This window comes from Ceratosolen solmsi, unplaced genomic scaffold, assembly GCF_000503995.2.
Source record: "Ceratosolen solmsi marchali unplaced genomic scaffold, CerSol_1.0 scaffold11, whole genome shotgun sequence".
NCBI classification, from domain to species: Eukaryota; Metazoa; Arthropoda; class Insecta; order Hymenoptera; family Agaonidae; genus Ceratosolen; species Ceratosolen solmsi.
In genome coordinates this window covers 609,860-637,488 of record NW_011948416.1, presented here as the reverse complement: position 1 = coordinate 637,488, position 27,629 = coordinate 609,860, and the positions used below count along the sequence as shown (strand labels likewise).

The 27,629-nt window shown below is 29.8% G+C and overlaps 1 protein-coding gene across 1 annotated transcript in view; it reads left to right on the top strand.

Annotated features, from left to right (window-relative positions):
• sns (sticks and stones) overlaps positions 1–26,296 on the top strand; it is a 118,186-nt gene extending 91,890 nt beyond the window's left edge. The window contains exons 4-17 of the mRNA XM_011495633.1: positions 4,573–4,755; positions 7,238–7,528; positions 8,439–8,735; positions 9,384–9,520; positions 10,805–10,958; positions 11,446–11,748; positions 12,557–12,838; positions 14,536–14,829; positions 15,334–15,512; positions 15,801–16,200; positions 18,011–18,163; positions 19,975–20,102; positions 22,664–22,850; positions 25,464–26,296. Of these exons, the coding sequence (XP_011493935.1) occupies positions 4,573–4,755; positions 7,238–7,528; positions 8,439–8,735; positions 9,384–9,520; positions 10,805–10,958; positions 11,446–11,748; positions 12,557–12,838; positions 14,536–14,829; positions 15,334–15,512; positions 15,801–16,200; positions 18,011–18,163; positions 19,975–20,102; positions 22,664–22,850; positions 25,464–26,002 (3,527 nt within the window). The 3' untranslated portion in view covers positions 26,003–26,296. The remainder of the gene's footprint in view (positions 1–4,572; positions 4,756–7,237; positions 7,529–8,438; positions 8,736–9,383; positions 9,521–10,804; positions 10,959–11,445; positions 11,749–12,556; positions 12,839–14,535; positions 14,830–15,333; positions 15,513–15,800; positions 16,201–18,010; positions 18,164–19,974; positions 20,103–22,663; positions 22,851–25,463) is intronic.
• The last annotated feature ends 1,333 nt before the right edge of the window (positions 26,297–27,629 follow it).

The following is a 27,629-nucleotide window of genomic DNA, read 5'->3' as shown; positions in this document are numbered from 1 at the left end:
CAGAATTATTTATCATTCCTAGAATTAGCTGAAATACTAATTTGTTCCCGTAACAACGCATTTTTTAACTTTTTAATATATAAGTCGTCTCTGATAATGTATTTTTATATTTGAAATTCTAATTCATATTTACAGATATCCTCGAAATTCCCATATATAAATTTTATTAGATACAGATAGATGCATTTTCATCGCCATAAAAGGAACGAATCCTAACTCGTAAATTTCAAGAAAATTTTAAACTTAATTAAAATGAATAATTATGTTCAAAATCTAATACTATATAGTAATTAAATAATTTAAAATTTTACAGGGTATAAGTATAACCTGTTGATAAAAAGTACCCTAAAATTATACATACAAGTGAAATGGTTAGTGCATTGATTCAATATTTAACACATCTGTTTTTTATTGCTGTTTATTCCGTCTACTTTCCAAATATAGGGATGATTATTGTTGATGAAGTTATAGATGAACCTTTGTTGCTCTGTGGCGATTGGCACATGACGTTAGTGTGCACTTCGATTGGAGGTAGGAGGTTGTAAGGTTCCTGATCCACGTCACGTGGTGCCCTTGATGGTAGGTTACCCTGAGAAAGGAGAGGTAAGACTCTTGTAAGTGTAACACTCTTACCACTTCTTCGAGTAGTGCCACGTGGTGAATCTGCTACTGCTTCATGCGCTTAGCTACAAACGGCTTCTATTAAAAGTTAGGCTCAACACGGAATGGAACTGAAGGGGCGACGCAGGGTCCTCGCGTCGCGTAGGTTAAGATCTCCTTGGGCTCGGACTGGCTACTAGAGGAATCGCACTTTTCTATTACGAAGATTACTGACTAAGCTTTCTTCGGACTCAGCTGTTATTTCTCAGATGTTACTTCTTTCGTTGCGATTTTAGCGCGAGTGTTTGAATTTTGTGTTTTTCCTTCGTAAATAATTCACTGAACCTGATATCAACTTGAAATCCCTTCCCTTTGTTTCCAATCAGAGGACGCCGCTTTTGGGAGACATGACTCAGCATGCAAGACTTTTTTCCTACTCCTGAAGAAATAAAGCATTTACAATTACTACATCAAAAAAGTGTCTCTGACGGCTGCGCCTTCAATTGGGCGGCTCACCCCTCACCCAAGTTACAATGAAATTTAGGAAATGTTTTTCTACTCGATTGTTTATGTATATCTGACACTCTCGAAATGTTCTCGCATAAACAGTCTAGCCGCGTTCTTGCTAGCTAACAACAAAAGTCATTTATTCCGCTTTCCGAAATTCAATATTTTTCTTGAAATGATAGACGCTAGAATTTTTCCCCAACTGATAACCTTCGCGAGATTCAGAGAATCTCGAACATATACTAAATCATAAATATTTGACTTATGGACAAATGCACAAAGTAATTGTTCTAAAATCGTGAAAGCTCCGAAACTATAATCTTTGAATAAATTAGTAGTAAAACCTTTTTTGGTATTGAAACGTGCTAGAGAGACAGAAAAGAGTGACATAAAAGAAAGAGAGAAAAACAGATAGGCAGACAGATAGAAGTGATTCCGTTGGAAAATGCAAAAGCCTCTGGCTTCCGTAACGACGTTAACCGCAGCAGAAAAGTAGCGGCAGCAAGCGAAGGGAGGATAAAGGCAACGAGAAATGGTGTGTCGTTGATTTCGGAAAGTTGGAAACGCGCCAGAGTTATGTAGCAAGCAATTGACCAAAAATACGAAGAAAAAGTACATAGGCCTTTTTCACCCCTGGCTCTCCTTCATTTACTTCTTTTTTATCTACTTTTATCGCTCGTAGCTTATAGCTTCGCTCAGTTTTGGAGAGTCTCGATATTTCTCCGCTTCTATCATATTACAAGCTGACCAATCAACATCAATTTTTGTTCTTTCCTGTTCAAAATGTGTGTTTATATATGTGTATTCAAAAACTAAGCCTGTAAGACTCGTATTGTTTTATTGTATGACAATACATTAAATAACAATATAATTGAAGCCTTGGCTTGTGTATATTATTTTATCTATAATAAGGTTCCATTAAAAAAATTATTACGAAAGAAACAATTGTATCAAAATTTTATTTCAGTACAGACAGATTTAAAATTTCAATTATAGATTCAATGCCTTGCACTATAATATTATGTGATTTATTGAAAGTGCATCATAATAATTGTGAAAAAAAAATTATCATTTTTTTTTCGGAAAATCATCACAACTTATATTTACCGATATATCTAAATTTAATTAATTGTAATTAATTTAATAAATTATTAACCGTTTCAATAATCAAATATTAATCAAATGTTCTATCCAAAGTCAAAGCGCAGTTTATTTGTAAATACCAGTAAATGTATAGAAATCTGATTTGAGTGAAATAACACCCATTCCATTTACCTAACTCTTTCACGTTTTTATTATGAATTTCTATTTAACATTTTTAATGTTGGCGCCACGAGTTTAAATCATACTTTTCAAATAAAACTGAAAATTTCTGTAATGACCATTAATGATTTTAAACCAAGTTTAAACTATTTCTTTTTTTATAATTAAATTTTCATCTTTCATATTACAACGTACTTATTACAACATTGAAAATTGTAAAATTGTAAATATTAAATTCAGCTTGAAAACTATTATATTAATGAAATCCCTTGATTTGAAATATTAATATATTGGATTAATTTTAAGTTTTATTTTATACAATCTAAAATTTAGAATTTAGAACATTTTTTTATGTATAAAATCATTTTAACTTTTAAATAATATATCATTTTTCACAGGATTTTTCTAACTGCACTATATTCAGTTTTCAATTCTTTGTTTAACAAAGAAATTTTTAAAAAAGAGTTTATATATCTTACCGTATCTTAGATCAATAGTCATCATAAAAAATATATGAAATCATTTTGTTAAAAATTTTAATATAAATTAAATGAAACAGACTTATATTAAATATTTCCCAACGTAGCTTAAAGGAGCCTGATATAGTAAAAATAAAATGGAGTGTAATAAACGACTCGAGTAAGACTATTGAACCAATGACTCACATTTTATTTAAAATTAGAAAAATTTAAAATATTCGATCCTTTCTTTATGCAGTATGAAATTTCAAATATTGATTTATATAAAAAGTTTTTTAAAATTTCGAAAAAAGTTTAGCCAATTTAAAACAAAGTTTGAGCACTTCTTTTTTTCCAATACCTATTTTTCTAAATAAATTTAAGATAATAATCGAATTAATGGAAGATTAAAATATATGTTTAGTAATAAATTTTGTTTATAATAATGAAGAAAAAATTGCTTATATTCGTATACTCCTAATTAACGATTTAACATTATGTGTGTTCAATAATGTTACATTTTTAATTAAATATTATTTAATTAAATAAATACTTGGAATTTTGTGAATCAATAATTTCTATATTATATAAATAAAGTTAAGCTAAACAAATTTTGTTCATTTATTTTAAATTTGAATTTCGTATAAATAGTTTACAAATGTATATCAAACTATTTGAAAATACTATTTATTTATTTTCCCATTTGATTCCAATAGATATTTGTAAAAATACCAACATACAGATCAAGAAACAATCATTTAAAATTGTTTAGTTACTCTAAAATGTTCACAAAAATGCTACAAAAGTATAAATAGTTTGTCTCTAATGACGTTTTCCTTAATTTTAAAAGAAGCAAAGCTAGCATTGTTAAAAAAATTTCTTTAAATGTCAAAAAATCTATAAAAAGCAACGACGTTGTATCTAAAAATTTGCGCATGACATTTTTCGCCATAGACTACTGCTTGCAACAATAAAAAAGAGCAAAGTATAAAGAATATTTTTTAAAAGTTGCGTGATGCTCGAGGCAAGAAATATAGTGCGAGAAACAGCGAGAAAGCTTGCACATGGGTACGTGTAAACGAGCCGAAACTAAAAGCTCCCGTGCCTCCGGGGTAGCTTTTAGCTCAGGATTTAAGTGGCCATGGCCACGACAATACAACTGTTTTCGCCCCGAGTCCATAGAGAGAAACTTTTCTCGGCAGACGATGCGAAAAATATACCGACCTAAAGGGTCAATTTATGCCGAGTGCGAAGGAAATTAAGAGTCCAAAGGTGTACAAGCTCACTGCTACGAGCCTCGCCCTCTACTTGCGACTTTAAACTTTAATGTCAAGTTCGTTGCGCAATTCAAGTACTAAAAAATAAAATCATTTTCCACTTTTCCCAAGTTTATTTAGTAATGGCAAAATATGCCAGTCATATAAATAAAATATATTTACCAAAAACAGTGTATATTTATTTATACAAAAGTTATCATAAAATATACTCAATTTTCAATTGATGAAAAATACTCCACATTTTTAAAAATACTGCAATTTCAAATCAAGCAATAAAGGGACAATAATTCATAAAACAGTTAGAATTAGCTTATTCAATTCAATAATTTTGCACAGTATATAAATAATTGTATAATGCACCATACATGATACTATATAATCATATTCATATAGAATAAAATATAGCGATTCTTAAATTTTAAACATATGTATCAATAACCAGGAGAACTATTCCATTCCTTTTCCAGATAAAGAAGTTCTAAAGACACCAGATCATAAAGACGGGAAACTGGAGAAATTCGATACTCATGGGTCGATCAACATAACCTCAACGCCCGATGATGATGAGATGAGCTACACATGCGAAGCCAAACATCCGGCAATACCGATAGAGAAGCCGATGCGCGCAAGTGCTCAACTCTCTGTCTTCTGTAAGTATACCGAGCATAATTTCTCGGGTAAATAAGACCTCGAGTGAATTCGCATGGCTTTATCAAATTGGATGGAATTCGAGCATGTTTTACATGAAATTTCTCGAATGATGACACAGTAACTTCCCTAAACATGTAAATAAATAATACTCTAGATTAAAAAATTCAATTCATTAACTAATTTTAGTTTCACTTCTTTACCACGTACTTTTAAGATTTGCCTTCGTATATAAATAAATAATATAAATTAATAAATAAATATAAAAATAATAATAATAATAATAATAATAATAATAATAATAATAATAATAATAATAATAATAATAAATAATTATTAATAAGAATATTAAGATGGGATTTTATAAATTATTCGTGTTTAGTTCAAAAACAAATACGACATGATAAAATATTATTTATTTATCTTGACAAAAATATATATATTTTGAATTCAAATGTTTGTCATCCATTAAATATGAATGAAAATAAAACTGAAATTTGAACTATTTCACTAGATAAGAATTTAATAGTTTGCTCAAATAACAATACGGCTTTGTAAATGACAATAAAGGCTATTTATAAAAGGCAGTAATGATATACAATAATAAATTTAATAAACATTTAAAAAATAATTTCATTTTTATTAATAAAGTACAATTTTTATGTTTAATATTGTGTTATGACAAAAATTAAGTTTAATAATATATTATTAAAATTAAAATCCATCTACGAGATGACTTAACTTAGCCAAGGAGCTGACGCGACCGCACTTTTTGATAAGTGCTGATATGATAATTAACTTTGTGACCGACATTACTCAAAGCCGTTTACTTTTATTAAATTAAAGTTTTATAAAATGTGTTCAGCTAATAGCTATATTTTTAGCTTACGTTATTAAAGCTTCTAAATCATCAGTGCCTCAGAATAAAATAAAAGAAATAAATAAATTGTATGTATGTATTTAACGTTTTTTATATTACATACAATAACCTTTCTTAAATAAATTAATGACAACACTGTTATTAAATATAATTATAAAGTAAGTAAAAATATTATATACTTATGTACACTTATTAATTAATTAATAAAATTGCAAATATTTTTCATAATAATAATATTGCCCATTACTAAGCCGCCACTGAAATAACTTGCTTATATTTTAATAAGACAAATATTCCAATCTTTGATGAGAAAAAATTAAAATATATTAAAATCATATTTTACAAAGAAGCTTATTTTTACTGAGTAAACGATTTTTATTCTACTTGATGAAATGTTCTTTATAAAATCACTAAATCACGCGCAGTATTAGGGATGATAGAACCATAAATAAGAAGAGTAAACAAAGTGAGAAGACTGCGAGAATTTATAACTTCGTCGAGTAAACTTTCTAAAATTTGCCTTTCTCACGTACACTAAAACCTAAAACAAATAAAAGCTCAGTTACACAACGTCAGCTCCAGCAACTGATTGATTTCACCTCATTCCAAAATAAGAGGAGAAAATCATTCGATGTAAGATTCACAGATTCATTCGCGTCGATGAACGTATTTGTAAAATGAGATATTCGAGGAAAACGGCAAAGAGAAATAAAGCAGAAGAAAGGAAAGAAATAGTACTCACGTAAAAGTCAACAAAAGTTTGGCCAAAAGTATTTGACAGTAAAATCAAGTTCTTAAGGAACTTGCACTTACCAATAAAAATGTACGAACATAAAAATATATAACAGCAATCAATGAAAATTTTATTTCATTTTTCACTATTTATATAATCATTAAATGCTTCGAAAGTTGTTTAAAAAAAAAAAATTTATATATTATGTTTTTAATAGAAATCACTTGAAATGTAACTTTTTTTATTAGTTGACTAATTTATAAAAGATATCATTAATAAAAAGTTAATATTTATATAATGTAAGTAGTTGACAATTATTCTAAACTCATGATATTTACAATAACATGATATATCAATAAGACTTCATTATTGGAACAAATTTTAAAGAATAAATTATTTTCTGTAACAAATCATCAACTTTAAGAGTATATGAATTTAATAGATTTATTATTAAAAAAATATTTGAGTGGCTAATGATAATTTTTAACGAAAACAATATACTCTTTCATAAAATAATTAAATATTCCTTTTTACTCAACCATATTAAGTGAAAATATTATTAAAAATTAAGTGTATTTGGACCGAAATGGATTAATGCATAAATATCTCAATAAAAGTCTGCAGACTGAATCCCTAATAACAATATCGTTGAAATGAAATCCTTCAGAATATTTTTAACTATCGACAAAATTCGTATCATCGATATTCTTCACGACATAATTAATTGAAAGTCTTAATAGAATTGTTTGATCGTACATGTCTAGCCACTGGCTGGCTACTGTTCGCGATTAATCCGAACAAAAGTACTCGTAAGAATAATCGCCAGGGCCGACACATAGGGGCTAACGACCACTTGCACATCTGTCTGCAGATCCACCTGGCGCTCCCTACATCGAAGGCTACGTCGAGGGTGAAACGCTCCGTCGGGGTCAGCAAGTCGAGCTCACGTGCAAATCAAGGGGAGGCAATCCACCGGCCCAGGTCGTCTGGTACAGGAACGGCGAGGTCGTCCACTCAGTGTACACTACCGAAGGTCGCATATCCAAGAACGTGCACTCGTTTATCGCACAGGCAAGCGACGACAAGGCTAGATTCGAATGTAAGGTGACGAATGTCATGAGCGTCACGCCCCTCACAACCCATGTCGACCTGAGCGTCTTGTGTAAGTACATTTGTTTAATTCTCATGAAATCTGAATCTGTTATTTTCATAATTTTGTGAAGGCTAATGCCAACATTCAGAAATTATAAATCAATCAGGATTTATAAATATTAAATTTTTTTTTAATTCATCGAACGAACTTATTTAAAAATTTCAAATCAGTACTTACTCTTCTTTCACAAGATTACGAGAAATGAATGAAATCTTTATTTCTTTAAAACTATATAGAATAACAGTAGTAACTACTTAGAAGCACGTAGTTTCTATCTCAACCAAAATGTTACTTTTTATCTATACTAATGAAATAATACGTCTTTCTTAAAAACCGTTTTTTTTTTTTTTTGTAAAGTACATTTGGTACACTTTTACAAATAAGAAATTCTTCTGTCAAAATGAAATTTAATCTGTATCCTAATAAAAATTATCGCTATAAGCACCATACTACTATATTAAAGTATTAATTGCAACAGCCTTGAATTATTTTTATTTTTTATAACCTTATGTACTCCGTTGTATAATTACAATGAAAATAACTGCAACTTAATTTATAATATGTAATAATCAAATTTAAATATTGAAAATATTCGATAAACATTTTGATATAAATATAAAAAAATATAATGATATTAATAAAATTACATATAAATACATAATTCTGAAATACGTTATTGAAAACAATTATCAACTGTAGATTCCTTATATTTCAATTTTTATATTATTGAACTGAGAATTTATAATATACTTTAACTGAGATTACAAAATTGTTATTAAATTAAAATTATAGCGAGTCATAGGATGAATCTTAATATCTTAAACACAGTAGAAATTAGAAAATGCAAATAAATTGCGCATGAAAAAAAAAATCATTTTTTGATAAAGTGTGTAATGAATTTAAACGAATAATGTTACAGTTTCTCCGAATAGTGTCCAGCTAACCGGACCAACTGAAGCGAAGGCCGAGGAACAGGTGACAATTACCTGCACGACCGACATCTCAAATCCATCCTCGGAAATCAAATGGGTAGTTGACAATCACAAAATCAATAGCAGCTCAAAAACAATACCGGCATCTCAAGGTGGCTCAATTACCACCTCTAACATCACCTTTCACATTAACAAAATGGCCCAGCGTGCGGTTGTTGTTTGTCATGCTCTCAATGTCAAACTTTCCGAGACTATCGTTGGTACCCACACGATAAATGTTATTTGTGAGTTACTTTTCAGTATTTTCTGTTGGATTTTGTAAAAGGGAAAATAAAAGTAAATGAACCATTAGTTTGATAAACGAGGTTTCTTGGACATTCTTTCAAGGGATGCTGCTCTAGCCTTGAAGACCGAAAAATTTATACATACTATTATAATGCTAACACTAATCTATATCAAACATATGTAGCACGACTAATACTTTCATATTGCCGTAGCATTGATATTTCAAAATTAAGTTTAAATTATTCAAATTCCATGTTTAAATTTAAATTATTAAATTTTTTATTTAATATTTGTTTAGTACACGTTTCTTCTATTTTTGATAAATTATTAATTAACTAGTTTAAAAGATAAATAACACATAATTATCAATGGATAAATTACATTAAACTGTATTTACTACATTTACACACTAAAAATCTTATTATCTAATACATGAAAATAAGTTAATTATTTGTATTCTCAAATCCATTCAAATATTTAAATATGATTTATTTCATTAATTGGATATTACGGACTAAAGCGATTGTATTGCTGTATCTATGACATAAATGATTTTTGCTAATTTTAAAACAAAAAGCAACGATTAAAGAATACAACAGATTATTAGAGAACAGAGTAATTAATTTTTATCAAACATTGTCATCCAGATCCACCATCTAGTTTGGAAATTTCTGGCTATGAGCAGGGCACTAATATCGTCGCAAGGACAATTCTGAAACTTTCATGCACCGCAATTTCTGGCAATCCTCCGGCAACCATAACATGGTATAAGAACGACAATAAGGTACGTAAAAAGGTAATTGATCGGCTTGTCATATCCTACTTATGCACTCTCTATATCCATCTATTAATTGATTATGTTAAGAAATAGAGGAGCAAAGAGCATAATATGATTTTTTTAATTCAACTACGTTCGTCGAAATAATATATCGAGTATTTGAATTACCTGATATGGTACAGATAAAAATGAATCATTTGTTATTAAACTACAAATAGTTAATTCGTAATTAAAGTTTTATTCTGTATTTTTTATTGTATGTGTCATAATCATATTTGAAATTTATATTGTTTAATAAATTGCCAAATCAACCTATATGTTTAATTAAACAAATAAATAACAAAATATTTCCGATCTTGTAAATTCAACATTATTAAGTAAAAATGAATTTCATAAATAAGATGTATATGTTAATTTTTCGTAAAACGTGCTTTGTTAAAGCTGGATTAAAAAAAGCATATTTCATATTTTCGATTTTATTAGTAATATTTATTAAATAAATGAAATACTTATCCACGATAATTACTAGCATATTAGTTTATAGTTAAAATTATATAGAAAATTTGAAATAGTTATCTAGTTTGTAATAGTTAAATAGTTAATCTTTAGTCAAATTCGTTGAAATTTTTATGAGACTGAAATATAGCTAATGGATTAAAAATCTTATAATTTTAAATATGTTCCTTGAAAATTTTACCTACAAAATTTTAATAATTTAATTACTTTGACATAATTTAAGATAGATTTATTTCCTCCATAAAAATATAAGAATCGATAAAATTAATTAAAAAAATTTCCAAATGGGGTAAATTAATATATATATATATATATATATATATATATATATATAGATGTATGTATATTTATAATCTTTTATAAATTGATGCAAGCATTTAGTTATCTAACGACATTTCATAATCATTCATGATACATTGTCTTATTCTTGTAGTTCTATCATAAATGTTGATATTCGCTCGTGAGTAAATTTAATATGCAAAAAGGATTTTATTTCTCGAAAAAGTTATATTTCCACATGTTTCTAGTTTATCAAGTAATTTTGGAAGTTTGAAATCTTTTGAGCCAAGCTTGTTAAAAACACAAGGCGCTCAATCGAATAATTCTCAACAAATAAATGGCAAGAAAGCTTTGTATCGATACCGTGATAAATAGTTGACTCCTCGATTATACAAATTGGTAAAAAAAAAGAAATAAAGAAGAAAAAAAAAACAATGATAATATTAAATTCTCGCAGAGTATTAAATCTATGTTTGTTTTTAATTACTTAAACAGATGACAAGCACAACAAGGCCACGTGATCACGCGGTCACAAGCGAATTAGCCCTCCTAGTCAACGCCTCCGATAATAAAGCCAACATACGCTGCGAAGCTAGCAATTCTGCCACCCAAATACCTCTCGTACAGACTGTCAATCTTAATGTTTACTGTAAGTAATTTAGTCCCTCCGATGCTTTTCACTCAAAGGATTAAATTAAACGACACTTTCCCTCGAAGTGCTTAATTATCGCAACTGCCTGGTTCGCAATATTTCGCTAAAACAATAGCTTATGAATATTTAATTATTTTAAAAACGTGAAATATTGATAAGCTAATAAGCTCAACTTTATTATAAAGACTTTACGATCAAATAATATTAAGAGTTGAAAAATAAGACCGGCGTAGGTGCATGGATGCATTTTAACTACATTTGTTATGTAAATGTAACTCAATCTTTAGCCTGAGGAATTTCTAATCAATAATTATAATCCATATATCGTTGATAAATATTATATATCAACAATTCAAGTGTTAAGAAAAAATATTCTATCAGCGTGCATCGTCCGCCCATTATCTTTTGACTTTATAATAAAGGAATAAAAATAAAGAGAAACGAGAGAAAATATAAAAAATATTAATCACGATCCTTCGCACAGTCCTGCCGGAGATGGTGAAACTAAGCAGCCATCCAGCGGCATTTCGAGCAGGTGAAAGTGGACGCCTTGTGTGTGAATCGACGAGTAGTAATCCGGCGGCAGAAATGTCCTGGTGGAAGTCAGGCAGCCCCGTAATCGGGACGACGAACAGCACAAAGGACGGCCTCTACGGCGGCTACATATCAATGGTCGAGCTCGTCCTCGATCTTACCGAGGACATGAACGGCGAGGAATACACTTGCCAGGCAAAGAATCCAGAGATAGACAGGAGTGTGCACGATACTACGACGCTCAATATTCTCTGTAAGTAATATTCGCATGCGTTTTCCTACGTGTCCTTATACTTATTTACGATTATTCATATGCGATTACGAGTGAATAGCTCGTATTAACATCTTCTATCCTTATATGCAACAAATTGATAACATTGACAGTCAATCGATTGATATTTATCTATAATAAGAATATATTTAATGTTACTTTTTTGTAAAAAGATAATTTGAAATGGTACAACATATTGAATATTGGTATCTGGAAGATAAATTATGTAGACTAGGTGATGTCGATAGAATTTTGTTAATTTCTCATATCGACGAGGGTAAGAACAACAACAACAACAACAACAACAACAACAACAACAACAACAACAAAAAAACCATTAAAATTCCATTAAATGCGCTAAAAGATGTACATATTAAAGTCTTAGATATTAAAGTCTTATGATATTATATCGATTCGGCTGGTACTTGCAAGTTGCTTATTTGCTAATTCCATCGGCCATAATAAATATTGATTTACTTGTCTTGCATTTTTCTTAATAGAGGCGATAAAATTAATCTTTATAAATGACAGAGGGTTTATTGAAAAATCATGACAGAGTAATGTTGAAAACGCGTGTAATAAAGATTAACGTAGTCGTTGGACTCGCATTTCTCTCGTTCACCTAGTAGAGCACGCGAAACCGCGATAAAAATGGAAATGACTGAATCGAGAAAAGCAAATTACGAAGCGATCACTGTGAGCACCAATGGTCGTTGGGCCGAGCAAGACTAACTTGATACTTATTGGCACTTCATGGGCAAGGAACACTAACTCCTGGGGCTGTTCGTAGACAAGCCCGTATTCGAGAACCTCGATCCGAGTCAACTGGTGGGCATGGAGGGCGAGCCGTTCATCGCCTTGGTCGTTGCCCGGGCGAACCCAGCCGCCATCACGTACACTTGGTCGAGGGATGGACTGCCGTTGAGCAGCGGCGCCGCGGGTGCGCGCATAATGGCACGCGGCTCGACCCTCAATATTACGCGACTCGAGAGGCACGACGCTGGCACTTACATCTGTGAAGCTATGAACGACGAGGGCACGACATTTTATCAGTTGAATTTGACCGTTCAATGTAAGCCTCAATTAAGACGCTTGATTCCCAATTTATGTGCGATAGGTATCTACACAATTTCATTTATTTCTCAGAGTGTGTTATTTTGTTTCTCACTTTTGGGTTGGATCTCGTGAATAATTCTTTATTCCTGCCCCCCCCCCTCCCCCATCCCTTGTTTCATCCTTTACTCTACAGTCACACGTTCACCGCAAGAGGATTCCGGATAATTGCGTTTTGGAATGTATTCTGTCACTCGTGAGTTTTAAAAGATAAAGCAACTCATTACACGTGCTTTTCTTGCTTATAATTCTGACGAACAAAATATGATTAAATAAAATAGACTCGCACTCGAGAATCCTCTTCAGTTGGACATAGTGCATGCACCGTTTTGGTAAAATTCGGCAATTACCACGAATTTTAAGCAAACACAACTATATCGAATAAAATTATTTTCCTTTAAAAAGTCAAAAATTAAATGAATAATAATAATAATAATAATAATAATAATAATAATATCCTTTCACGGTATTTAATTGTGTTTTTGCAACTAAACTAACCAAATCAGCTAACACTTATCATATTCGAAGATTTTATAAGGTCGGGTGGGCTATGCCAAACCGGAAATTTCACTTTTTCAAACCTGCACAACTTTTACTTTGTATAAACATCATACTAAAACACAATAATCCTTGAGAAAGAAAATGAAGTATACCCTTTTTCATAAAATTATTTTTCAAAATGTAAAAACTAATGGTGAATATTCATAAAATTTGTCAAATATAATTTTGAAATATTATTTCCCAAACAAATTACTCTTTTTTCATTTAATAGAAGTAAAAAAATAATTCTTATGCATATTTTTTATAATTGATTAATACCTCAAAATAAATTGATTAAAATAAATTATTATTTTACGAACATTCATCATTATCTAAATACTAATATCAACTCACAATTGCTTATTTTAGTTCGGAAATATTTCTATTCACATATTAGTCATTTGTTTTTTTTTTGCTTTATTTTTCGGATTTTCTGTTTGGTTTTTTTTTTTTTTTTTTTTTTTTTTTTAATTAAGATGGAATGTTATACATTAAAACTATACAGAATGCACTTTAAAGCCTTATTCATGAAATTTTCTCTCTCGATAAAATTTAACCAGAGGAAAAAGATATGCTAATTGTTATGCAATATTTATTTTCAAAATTTTGTTAAAACTATTATGAATATTCAGAGACTGGGACAGGTAATTTTTCCAATCATAATTATGAAAATCCCTGAAAGAACAACTTCTTTAAAGAAGATTATAAGACAAAGTATGAGCAAAGATAAATTTATAGTAACAATTTGAGCCTCTTAAGCGGTAAAAAAGTTCAAATAAATTACCTCAAAGTTTATAACATAAGATGGCCCTTGACTACATATATATTATATATATATGCGTAAGCCAATATATATATATATATATATAACCCAGTGTGCGCGTTCATTTAAATATACATCTAAGTATGCTAGCCAAGTTGAATTTCAAACTTTAACCATACTTCAATTTTTAACTAAATTCGCAAAAATCCGCTTCTACGGATTTCCTCAATTTGCTCATAATTATTATCCTCGAATAAAATTAGCAGATCTAGTTTTCCTAAGAATTATCGAAAAGAACAAAAAATAGAACAACGAAAAAACAATATTCTCAAACCTACTGCTACATACGACAGATCCAGCGGCTATAATTCGCACATCAACATCGGGTGTAATTTATCCGACGGGCATCGAGGCAAAACTCTTCTGCGAAGTCGAGGGCTCGCCGATTGGCACTGAATATATAACCTGGTATAAGCAGAGCACAAACATTGCTGATCTCGACGACCATTACAGCACGTACTTCTCCAATAAAACATCGTATTTGAGGATTAAGAATCCGAATCACAACGACGTCGGCGAATACAGATGCAATGTTAATAATGGCATTAGCAACGTTACTTCGGAACCTATACTTTTTATCACTAATTGTACGTATATAATATCTTATTTAACAACTTCATTTTTTATTTTTCTTAATTAGCAACGATTTTTCAACGCTGTTCCACTAACAATAAATGTTTAATACCGTAATGATTAATGTTGATTATAAAAGCTTTCTAATAGATATCAAAAATATTTCTCAAAGTTATGAAATGAATGTCCTCTCTAGATATATGATGGGAGGGTAAAAATATCTAATACGGCCGTAATTTTTACAATTATCACTATTCATTATTCAGTGATAAAAATAATCATAGTCATAATATTAAAGACTGCATGGTTTTTTTCCTTTCAATAGCATTTCCGTAAAATTGGACTGTTCATTTGAAAATTTCCATTTTACATTTGATGAAAAGCAATAAAAATAATTAATAAAAATGTCTACGAGATATACAAAATTTTTATGCCTGTGAAGTTTTTTTATTTTTCCAAATAGCAGTATGTCTATTGTAACATACATGAAAGTATCATAAATTCATTTCATTTTACAGTTAAACCAGAAATGATTAATACTCCACTGACAAAAAAAGTGGCTGTAAATAATGGTGCGAATGCGAAACTTTTTTGCAAATCACGGGGATCACCATTACCACATTTCACATGGGTATTCAACGGAAAAATCATACTACCAAATGTGACCGATTATAAATACGGCATCACATACACGAACGTAAGGAACATACCTCTCTAATCTTATTTAAACTTTTCACTTTAAAAATCAGCACGTACTTTCAAGACTAACGCTCCCTTCGCATTACCTTCTTGTATAACACGCTTAGATATTCATTAATTCTGCAAAATTGTTGGCATATGCAATTGCATATAAAATCATTTATTTAGCTATATAGGTGATCGATTACATAAATTACATAACAATCGTAGTAGAAATTATCCAAATAAGGCTTCGATTGAAAACTGAAAGACTGAGGGCTTAAAAGTTCTAAACATTTTTGTACAGTTATCGGAGTTGAACTCGCAGTCCGTCCTCATTGTCTATCATGTGGGCCAATTGGACTACGGCTCGTACATGGGCCAGGCTACCGAGACGATTGGTCTGGATGTGACGTCACCCCCGGACGAGCCCAGCGATCTCGAAGCTCTGAACGTCACCCACGACAGCGTCAGTCTCGCATGGAAGCGTGGCTTTGACGGCGGCCTGCCCACCTCACACCAGATAAGATGGCGCGAAGCCGAAGAGGACGGAGCGAACTATCGATACGTGGATGTCTCACCCGGCAATTACCGGGCCGTCGTTGAGCATCTAGCAGTCGGCACAAATTACCTATTCAGCATAAGGGCCAAGAACTCCAAGGGTGAGAGCCCATTTCTGCCGGATCACCTCAGAGTTCAGACGCTACGTAAGTCTCCCTTTCTGTCTTTGGTTGCTAATGGCTGTGCAGCGGTATTTGCGGGTTGATGGATGTATGCTTAAGTCGGCTGGGAAGTGCTTTCGAGCTGGTATTCGCTCTGGAAAATAATAAGCCACCTGTATTCAAATAAACGGGGCCCTTTTGCGATCAACGGATTTTTCTCATACGCGCAGTATGCAATTCTCTTTATACACTAGACTACTTTAGCGTAAGAATATTTCTTTCTTGTTCGCAATTTTTTATTTTTATAGTTGTCTTATCCCTAAATTCTTCCTTATATATAAATCTATAGATAAATATTTCAGAATATAGTTTAAACTAAAATTTCATTGATAAATAAGATAAAAGAAAAAAAAATTTACAAATAATTTTAACCGACGATTTAGAGTTTTCTTTTTCTCTTTGTTGTTAAATAGTTTTTATTTTCAATTTTATGACTAGAAAGTTTTATTTCTTTCACTTTATTTTTATCAAAAAATTAATATTGAATTTTCGTAAATTATTTATAATTGGCCATAGTAGAAATTATTAATATTTTTCATTGTTCACGTGACATTTCTTTCACATATCACTTTTTTTATAGCCAAGTTTCAATATACATTTTATACTAAACTGGTGAAAGTTATTACATTTAAATACCAACTCTAAATTTTCAAATAGAAAATTTAAGTTTTCATTCTTAATCTTCTATTAACTATTCTGTATAACCGTAGAGTTCGTAATAAATATTTTAGAATTTTGTAGTTTGTGATATTGAAATTGAATTTAGCCATAATGTAGTAGTTATACCAAAATATCTATATAGTTACATACTTACTTAGTAATAAATGCATAGTTACACAGTCATAGTTACGTAGTTACATAGTTACATAGTCACGTAAATACATACTTACATAGTTACATGTAGATTTATATGTTATACTCATAAAATTAATATTCATAACAAATAATAATTATTATTAATCATTGTCGACAACCGTCTCTTCATATAATTGTTATAACATGCATATACTAATTTCCTAAATATTTGCAACTACCCTTGAATATTACATGACAATCGTTTTACAACTATTTCAAAATCTCATATAAAATTTTAAATAGCATATAAGATTTTAGAAATATATATTACATTTATGTTAATTATATAAATGAAAACAAATTTTGAATTAATAATTCCAAGATAAAATATCGAAAATTCGAAAATAAAATAATTAAAACAACGAATATCATAGAATAATATGTATTAAGTATAATTGTTAAATACTTTCATATATCAAAAAAGCATCGATGAATTCGTCAATGATAGTTTAGTTAACTAGAAAATCTAATTATTCATTCAAAGCCTGTCCATAATTATCGGATAAACTAATTATAATTATATAAATGTTAGTAATTTTATTTGAATATCATTTGGTATATTATCTATTGCTAAATATAAATCGAACAAATTTAATTAAAATAAGTATCAAACTTTTTTTACGCGATGAAAACAATAATACGAAGAAAAAAAATCTTGAACAAACGAATGCATTTACGAAAGAAAAATACGAAATTATCATTATTGAAAATTTACTTTCGAACATAAACCATTATCACGTAAGATAATATAAATATAAAAAAAACCTTCGTTAATTTCGAAACTGAAGAAAATCAAAGAAAGGAAAATACGTTTTGACTGAAAATTAACAATCCCAAGCGACGATCAATAAAGAATTAAAAAGCCCGACTCCTTGCATGCATGCATATCTTAGCACATTAGGCGTATTGGGTGACGGGGGCATTTCTGCTTGGGTTGCAGGTGAGAGACCGCCCAACGAATTGATAGTCAGCGAGATAAATTCCTCCTACATCATCGTAATAATCATCGCTGTATCCGCCTGTGCTTGTCTCCTCATTGCCACGCCCATAGTCTATACTGCCTTCGTATCGAAAAAGAAGGCCCAGCGAGCTGGTAATTATTTTACAATTTCACCATTTTCTTTTTCCCGAAACGTGTAGGGCTCGACAATGCCGAGAATCTACCGGACGTCCTGAGGGAAAAGGGCGAGAATCCAATGAAGTATATTTATACGATAGCAGCTACTTCGATCGTCTTTTTTGTTATTAATGTCTTCATCATGTTGTGGTATATCGTGAGAAAGAAAAACAAAGATCGTAAGTCTGATCATATAATATTAACAAAACAGAGGTCATATACACTTGGGAATTATACTTATGGCTTTCGGGTTATCAATCCAATCAAACCAAAATATCTAATCAAAACATAAGAATAATAAAATATTATTTCTAATGGATTTTTAATGTATTAGCAATCAAGTGTACTAATAAGAAATCCAAGAGAATCCAATTCAATATGAAATTATTTTACAAGTAGTAGTACAAGTATTGTGCGTACATTTTAAAATTTTCATAATATTGAAAAGTATTTTATTATAAAGTAGTATTTTTTATATAAATTAATGACTGATTTATCGAAATACAATAAAACATATAATTCTTTAGCTAAAAGCCACTATTTTATTCATCTAAAACTTAAATTAATGAACTGATTTATTAATTTCTTTATGTACCAGAACATTATCTCTAAGAAATTTTTTGAACAATGATAAAAAAAACACAATATTAAACAACCATTAGATATTCCGATAATTTTATAAAGTATAAAATTTTCCAACTACATGCCAAATACATTTTGAAATAATCATTTATTAAAATGTTCGTCTATAAAAAATATTTATACATTTTATTTCGATATAATATATTCCTTTTTTTGTAATAAAATTCAATCAAATTTGAAAGTATATGATTTTGTTTACAATAAAAGGCAACTCCATGCAATTAAATAAAATTATATTATAAAATAAATTGTAAAAAAAATCTATTTACATTTTATTTTAAACTCATATTTTACAACTATGATGATTAAAATCTTTTTTTTTATGTATAAATTAGATGTATTAATAATTTTCCAGACGTAGATTCAATTTCCATCATTATATTGACTTCTTCCCCGATAAGTAAAAAACTTAATTTTATCATTTATATCATTTATTTACTTTCTAATTCGGCAGTTATTTTTTTATTAACATTTATTATACATCCAAGTATATATATTTTTTATAATCTCATATGTGAATTTCTACATTACGATATCATAGTTTTTAATGTGATAAATGTAAGTAACGCATAAATTTCGTTAACAGTTTATTTAATCAACAAGCATATTTGAAGTTGAATATTAAAAAAAAAAAAACTTATTGTTATTCACTTATAAAATTAATTTTAATTAAAGACACGCGCAACATAAACAATCCAATATATTAGTATAAGTACATTTTATTTAATTTTAAATCTAATTTAGATTTGAATCTAATCGAATATCAGATAAGGAAAGTTAAAAAAATACAATATTAGATATATCAAAATCACATAATAATCAAGCTTTTAAACTTATAACCTTTAAAACTTATCAAGCACGAGCCCTCATTTTCGATTAGTATTTAAATAATTTCTATTCGTAAGCTAAGAGCATTTGAGTGATTAATTTCATTTCAGCCAACAAACGACATTAGTATATTTAAAATACAAAAAAGTGCATGCCGTTTACAATATTTTATAAAAAAATTACCGACCAAATAAATAAAACATGATCACATAGAGTAAAAGTAACGAGTTGCGTTCGAATATATTTAACCTAGACTCCATACAGTCATTAAGTATGTAAGTAAGAATGTTGATAATAACTTTGTCTCTTATTTATAGGAATAAACAAGTCGCAAACAGCAGATATGTACGCACCGTCGACGGTGAACGGCGACACAATGACCGGCGAATTGAGCTCAGTGTCGGACGAAAAGAGCGACGTAAATTTCGACGCTAATGATTACGTGGTCAGTGCGATCAGTCAATATGTTCTAAGTAACAAGTAACTCCGGAGGGTAGGTTTGAGTTCTGTTAACCCTTTTCATTTTCGTCCCACGTTATTGTTTCTTTTAAAAATTATATTTCTACCATGAAATTAGTGTGCTTACAAACCGCAATTCATTTCATTTCGTCCTTTTCGAATTCATTCCTTCTATTCTGCCAATGAAAACTTTTATTTTACTTCTATGTTCTTTCATCCGAATGCTTAGATCCTCCGGGGGTTAGTTTTAGAACAAATACTTATTATTCTAAATAACAACAAAAAATTATGTTTGTTTTATATGATAGTTCCTGAGATATTGAAAACGAAAAACTGACTAAAAAAAATGCTAAAAATCCATCAAATATTTATATTATTCTTGTGTTTGATAATTGAGAAAAATATTTTGCAGTTTATTTATTAATTAAAAACAAACAAATTTTTCGTTGATAATATTAATTTGCATGGTAAAATTATATATATAAATTATGTTATAATATAATAAACACGCATAAATCATATATAACAATTGATATTATTTTCGGTAGGTAGCAATAATAACAAATAATTTTAAATTATATCACATACTGAACCATAATTAAATTAGCTTATCAAGCATATGAATTTAAAATTAGTATTAGCGATGTATTAGTGATAAATTATTATTAATCTTGTTCTACAATTCTGCAATTTGAGAAATACTAATCAAAGTGCTATATAATTATAAGCTTTAATTAATCAATAATCCCCATGCTATTTGAAGAAGATATATAGATATTATAACAATTAGTTGATTTTATAAAATTAAAATATTTTTTACAATTCATTGATCAGAATTATTATTGAAATATAAAATTACAATGATTAATAAAACATTATACATTATCAATAAATAACAATTGATATCAAATTTTCTATTTAATTTTCTATAATTTTCTATCTAATTTTGATAACAGACATGTAAAAATACTATATTGAAGCATAAAAAAACTTATCAATTTATATTATTTTCATAAATTAAATAAAAGTATTTTTTTAATGTACTATAGCAGATTAAACACTTTACTGCTTTTTTCTTGTAAAAATATTACATTTTATAATTTGTATTGAACATTCAAATTGACGTATCAATTTGACAAAATAATAATATATAATATAGTATTTAAATTTGTAAAAAAAGTTTCGAAAATTTATAAAATTTGTAAATAGAATTAGAACATTTATGTTATAGACTTGTATTAATATTCTAGTTTACCTACTTACATATTGAAACACTTTTATAAAACATTTTGCTATTTGGTCACAGTATTCTATTCCGAAAGAAAATTATAAGTGCCACTTACATTTGGAATAATATTTTAATATACAAATGTAGTTAATACATTTTATGAAATTTAATACTGTCGATATATGCTGCTTGTTAAAATGACTAATAGAGATAATTGAAAACCAGTATGCTATTGAACCATATTATTATTATTGTTATTATTATTATTATTATTATTATTATTATTATTATTATTATTATTATTATTATTATTATTATTATTATTGTTGTTGTTGTTGTTGTTATTGTTGTTATTAATATATCAATACAGTAGTACTGGAGAACAATATAAATTTTTACTTACAATATATTATTATGTGAATAATGTATACAATCGATAATTAGATGAACAAGTAATATTAACATAATACCAATCTATTTTATTTTTATCTGCTGTCGAACATTTGTGAATATTTTATATTTCCGAAGTTTTTCTTAAGATTGTATCTTTAAAAAAATTTTTAATCAAAACATAAAATTTGTTCCGTGATATTAATGGAAGTAATAGAATGGTGCATTTGATTTGTAAAATTCTTGAATTTCAGTTATTGAAATTTTTTTCAAAAAAAATTCAAACATTTGAATTAAAAATGTATCAGGATATTTTTGACGTTCATTACTTTTAATATAAAAAGAAAAAGTTTTATTGCTATTCGTTTTGCACAAACATTTTATCTCTCGATTATCTTCATATAATGAATTACCATTTAAATAATATGATATATTAAGTGATTTCTTATTCCAGTAAAGAATAGGTATATTAAAAAACATTTTTTTTTTTTAATATATACAACAATACACTTTAAAATATTATTAAATATGCTCTGCTTAAGTTGCAAGTTTAAATATCTAATAACAGAACTGTTTCAATCTAATACATGCAGAAAAACTTTTTGGATAATACAGTCTGGTGATAAAAAAAATAGCTGGAATACATTACTGAGTCTAATGAAATACATATTTTATCTAATTACAGTGAGATGCTACAAAATTATCTCCGTCTTCTAACATTGAAATGCTTAAATGAGAAAACGCATTATTAACATGATAGTTCTGCAAGTAAATATCAAATTATAATCGCCACAATGTTACGGAACAGCCAACTCGGCAATACGCAATTAAATTATGAAAAACAAAAAGAAAGAAAAATAAAAATAAAGAAAAATAAAGGGCAGCAAACGAGCCTCTCTATTTTACCTATTGTAACTGCTTAACCGTAGGACGAAGGGCGCAAGACAGCGGCGAGCACATACCTAATCGACCCGACTCTGCCGGACTACGGCAAAAGCGGTCTCGAGATGCAGGTGCACCAACAGGGCAGCCTGAATCGACGCAGCAACCACATCCCCAGCATCCTGAACATGGACTCGCCGCCGCAACGTACAACGGCCAGTGGTACACTAACCGGTGCGTCACACATCACAATCGCCGAGGCCGGCGCCGCTCGCGACTTCAGCCGTACCGGCGGCTGCACCTCGCCTAGGTGCCCGAAAATCCTCTCAAGTTTCAACATATATCGCTCTCTTCTCACGAGCCTCTGGCCAGGTCACCTATCCACAAACTCACACCGCACGCACGCGCAAACCCACATAAACGCTCACTTACTCACTTACACTTCGAGTGACAGTTGCAAAATTTATGCACCTAGTGGCAATTTCGTCCTGCGCGTCTCCCATATTTGTATCATGTTTGTATCATGTTTTATCAGCCCTCGGGTAACATTTGCATTACTGAAAGCAGTAGTGCAAAATATAAATATCTAATAATTACTTAATCTCATAGATAAAAATATTAAAACCTCAACTATGAAGATCCACCATACATTAAATATAAATTGTTTTCCATATTTTCATTGTTCGATTTAACGATAGTTTATTATCAATTCTTCACAATAACGATAATACAGTGCAAAAATATAATATAAATGTAAACTAGAATAAAAATTGGTGTTTGAAAAATTACTTTAAAATTTGCTCTTCCGTTAAACTGCATATTTGTATAATTTAAAATATGCTTGAGGATAATAAACATTTTTTTCAACACGCTGACTTTACCATGAAAATTGAAATTCTGTTGCAATATGTAAATGTGTGCACATAAGGCAACACGTACATCCAAGAAGCAATACAAACCCGTTTGCTTCTTTACACATTCATGATATTTAATCTGATCTGGCCAGTTCTGCCCATCTCCTGTATTCCCCGAATGTAACTGTTGACTCAATGTTTTATCATACGTTAATATCGACTTCGGCGTGCATATTATCATCAACAGTCCATCTTGCAACCGATGACACTTTAAAAAACACGATCAATTACATATTACATTACATTTTCAATCTCTAATTTTTTTTCTTGTAACTTTTAGCTCATGATATAAAAATTTTTAATTTAATCGTGCAAACGTAAAAAAAAATCTATATAATCAAAGAACGATTTAATTAAATTTTTTTATTTATGCTTGCATATTATTCAATATTAGCCAAATTTAACTGGGAAAAAAATTAATAAAAAATTAATAACTTTCGAATAGATATTTTAATTTTAATTTTATATAACATTATAAATTTACTGAAATAAATTCTTAATACTTAAATTAAAATTTTTATACATTATGGTTTCTAATTTACATTGCAAAAAATTTTTGTTAAATAGTAAAAAAAATTAATGTATTTACACGTGTAAATGTAGTATCTATCATAAGTCAAACATGAAATTTGAATACACGTGATTTTTCTCTTTTGAATTATTTATAAATAAAATCGTTATGAAACAAAAATATTTCACAATAATTCAACGAGCTCGAATAAAGAAAAAAATTATTAGAGAGTACCGCTAACAGAATGAATAATTAATGAATTGATGTTGTTATACAAATTTTTATAAAAATATGTAGTAGTAAACAGAGAATGAGAAAAAAAAGAATTGAGCGGCTTGCTTCGTTAATTCTATAGATCATGCTCAGAAAAAGTATTGTGAGGTGGCAGAAATGAGAAGCACGCGAGCTGATATATTATGCTTGTGAGGTTTTTCGCTTTAATTTTTGCATGTTCGTTTTTCTAAATATTATTTCTTACAGATATTATTGTTGCATTCACTACGTCTTGAAAGTGTTAAGACAAATACACGATTCTTATTAAATCGTTTCGTCAATTATAGTAATAATATTACAACTCGTAATAATTACTTTAAACATTTTGTTATTATAAGTAATAAATAACAATATTTTTCAATGTCTTAATTAGTTATACTTTAATCGTTACTATTTAATTCTTAATATGTATCAAAACTTTACAGTTAAAATTACAATTTAATTTAAATTAAATTAAATGATAAATTTCTTCAATAAATATGTAAATATATATATATATGGATCAATCTATTTAAAAAATTTTTAATTTCAATGAAAATTTTCATGCATTTCTTACACATTAAAAAAACAATTTTTTAATTTAGTTCTGTGTATGATACAATTTCTAATTCCTAATTATACATTCAAACACTAATAATACCAGATTTTAATTATTTAGTAATAGATTTTGCTTTACTATCGCCATTTTCTTTGTGAGCTTTCTTAAATAGCTTGAGGCTAAAAATATTAATTTATTTTTTTCGATAATTTTTGAGAGCATGTGCACTATGTCTATTATAACCAAAACATGACGGTAACTCACAAATAATATAACTCTATTTTTGCTGTATTCTACAAAATAGATTTTAGTCAGTAAATTGAATAAAAATGGCTGATAGGTCTTCCAGTGATTACTTATTAAAAGCTTTAACTGAATATAACGAATTGAAATAGATTAATGACTTAAGAAAGCATACGCTTGTACACTTATTCATTCCAAAGAAATAATTCTACTTGTATGGACAATTAGACCAATATATTAGTACATCTGGCACTTATATTTGTCAAACGGTCTTTCATATTAAAAAGTGAAAGAACTAATAATGCATATGTAAGAAATATGAAGAAGAAAAAAATTTTTCTTTTACGAGGACTTATTTATTTGCACAGCTTCGAAATCGAGCTACATCGGGAACCCGAGCCCTGCCCCGCCCTCCGACGTAAACTTCTACAGCGTGGAAATGGAGAGCGGCCGCTTCATAGGATATGAGGCAAATCCGAGCCCGGCTCCAACCTCGACGATTCTCGAGGGTCCGGGCCCGGGCGCCTACTATCCGTCATTGAGTCCGGCCTCCACCCATCACCATCAGCAACAGCTTCAACAACACCAGCACAATCAACAGCAAGGCAACAGCCTCGGCAGCCACGGGACAAGTCTCCTGATGGGGGTCGGCAGCTTTGGCGGATCCATCGGCCTGGGCCCAGGCATGGGCACCCTTACCCGGACGAGGACTCTGCCACGACCCGTGCCCCCCCCAGACGTCACTGTTATGACTGCTGGAACAAAATCACCCCTACCCCCGACGGTACCCCCCCCGCCAGCTACATTTGCACGTGCGGCCCCCATCCCCGTACATTCCCACGGGCATCCACTGTCAACTTTCACATCGACACCGCAGTACTCTGATATTGACGGCCATCTCGTCTGAGCTCTCAGGTGTGCTGAAGCTGCCGAGACGAGCGAATGGTACAGTGACGAGGACAGCACCAGACTCTAATTCTATCTCCAGTCTATGCTCCGTAAGCCCGCCAAATAACCCATTGAATAAAGATCAAGAGATCTTACGATCCAGACGGTGATAAGCCATCACCATTGGTCGAGCTCTCTATTACACGGCCTTGCATTACGATCCATTATGTTGGCGTATTGCAATGCATACCTATACATATTATAATGGGCTTTTTTGCATACCTGTGTATGAGCAGGACCATATAATTAATGACGTATGGTTAAAATATATTCGACGAACGATTCTAACCAATTGAACATTTCATACTCTTTATTCACAAATACCCTGTGTGTGAATTTAAAATATTTCCTCGTTACTTTATTGAAAAATTTTTATAAATTTCTTCTCAAAAGTTGTATTTCCTTTAAAAATCTTAATACCGATGATAATCGATTGTCTAATGCTCTGAAATCTTTTTTCCAATATGATAATTAAGTGTACACGGTAAAATGACGATAAACAAAACGCATTATAATTTAAAATTTACACTGGTATTAATTGTAATATATAAGTTTTCTTCCATTTTACTCAACTGATAAAAAGTAATTTTTTGTAAAACTAGACACATGACGAGAAGAACTATGAGTTTATCGCTGCAGTTCTTTAGCAAATTGTATGAAGAAGAAATAATAATAATGTACGTATAGACACCGTCGATCAAGATTCGGTGAACTGCGATAGTTTGTACAATAAGAATTTACGTTTGTGTGTAAATACTGCGAGATTGAGAGAAAGTGATTTTAGGATTTTAATATATAATGCGAACGATTATTCGTATAGATCACTATTCGTTTATTCAATTTTTTTTTAATTTAATATTTTATTTAGTTATTATTCTTCTCTGAAAATTTGCTGTAACCAAAGTTTTATATAGTTATTTTAAAGAGATAAAATAGTGTGAAAATCATCGATCTGTTTGTTATTTATTCAATGAAAAATTTTGTGTCCTTCGATGATTTTTATTGCACGCACAAACACACGCACACGCGCGCGTACACACACACACACACACACGCACGCACGCACGCACGCACGCATATATATATATATATATATATATATATATATATATAAATATTCCTTCCTGAATGAAACTTAAGGAAATACAATCTGCATACTGATTCTCTTTTATTGCGATGCTCAATCTCATAAAATTATCAAATTTTCAGAGGAGTTTACTTTTATTCTATCAGATTTATAAGTAAACGAACAAACAATGAACAACACAGACAACCACTAGGTGATCGTGACGTTTTCAGTGTCGCTTCCAGATAAGTCAATATATTCAAAATGTAAAGTTAGTATTTAAGTATATTTAACGATGACTGACGTTTTTCTTATAATAAAAAGATATTTAAAAGTTCACAGTATATTTGCCTTCCATATAAATTGCTGTGTCAATACATAAGAACAACAAAAACAGACAAAAAGAATTCCGTACTGAAATACATTATTATGCATCGAACACGAATGAAAATGAAATTAGATATCATACGGTGAGCGCAAATCGGTGCAGAAGTCTGCTTTTTTTAAAATAATTAATAAA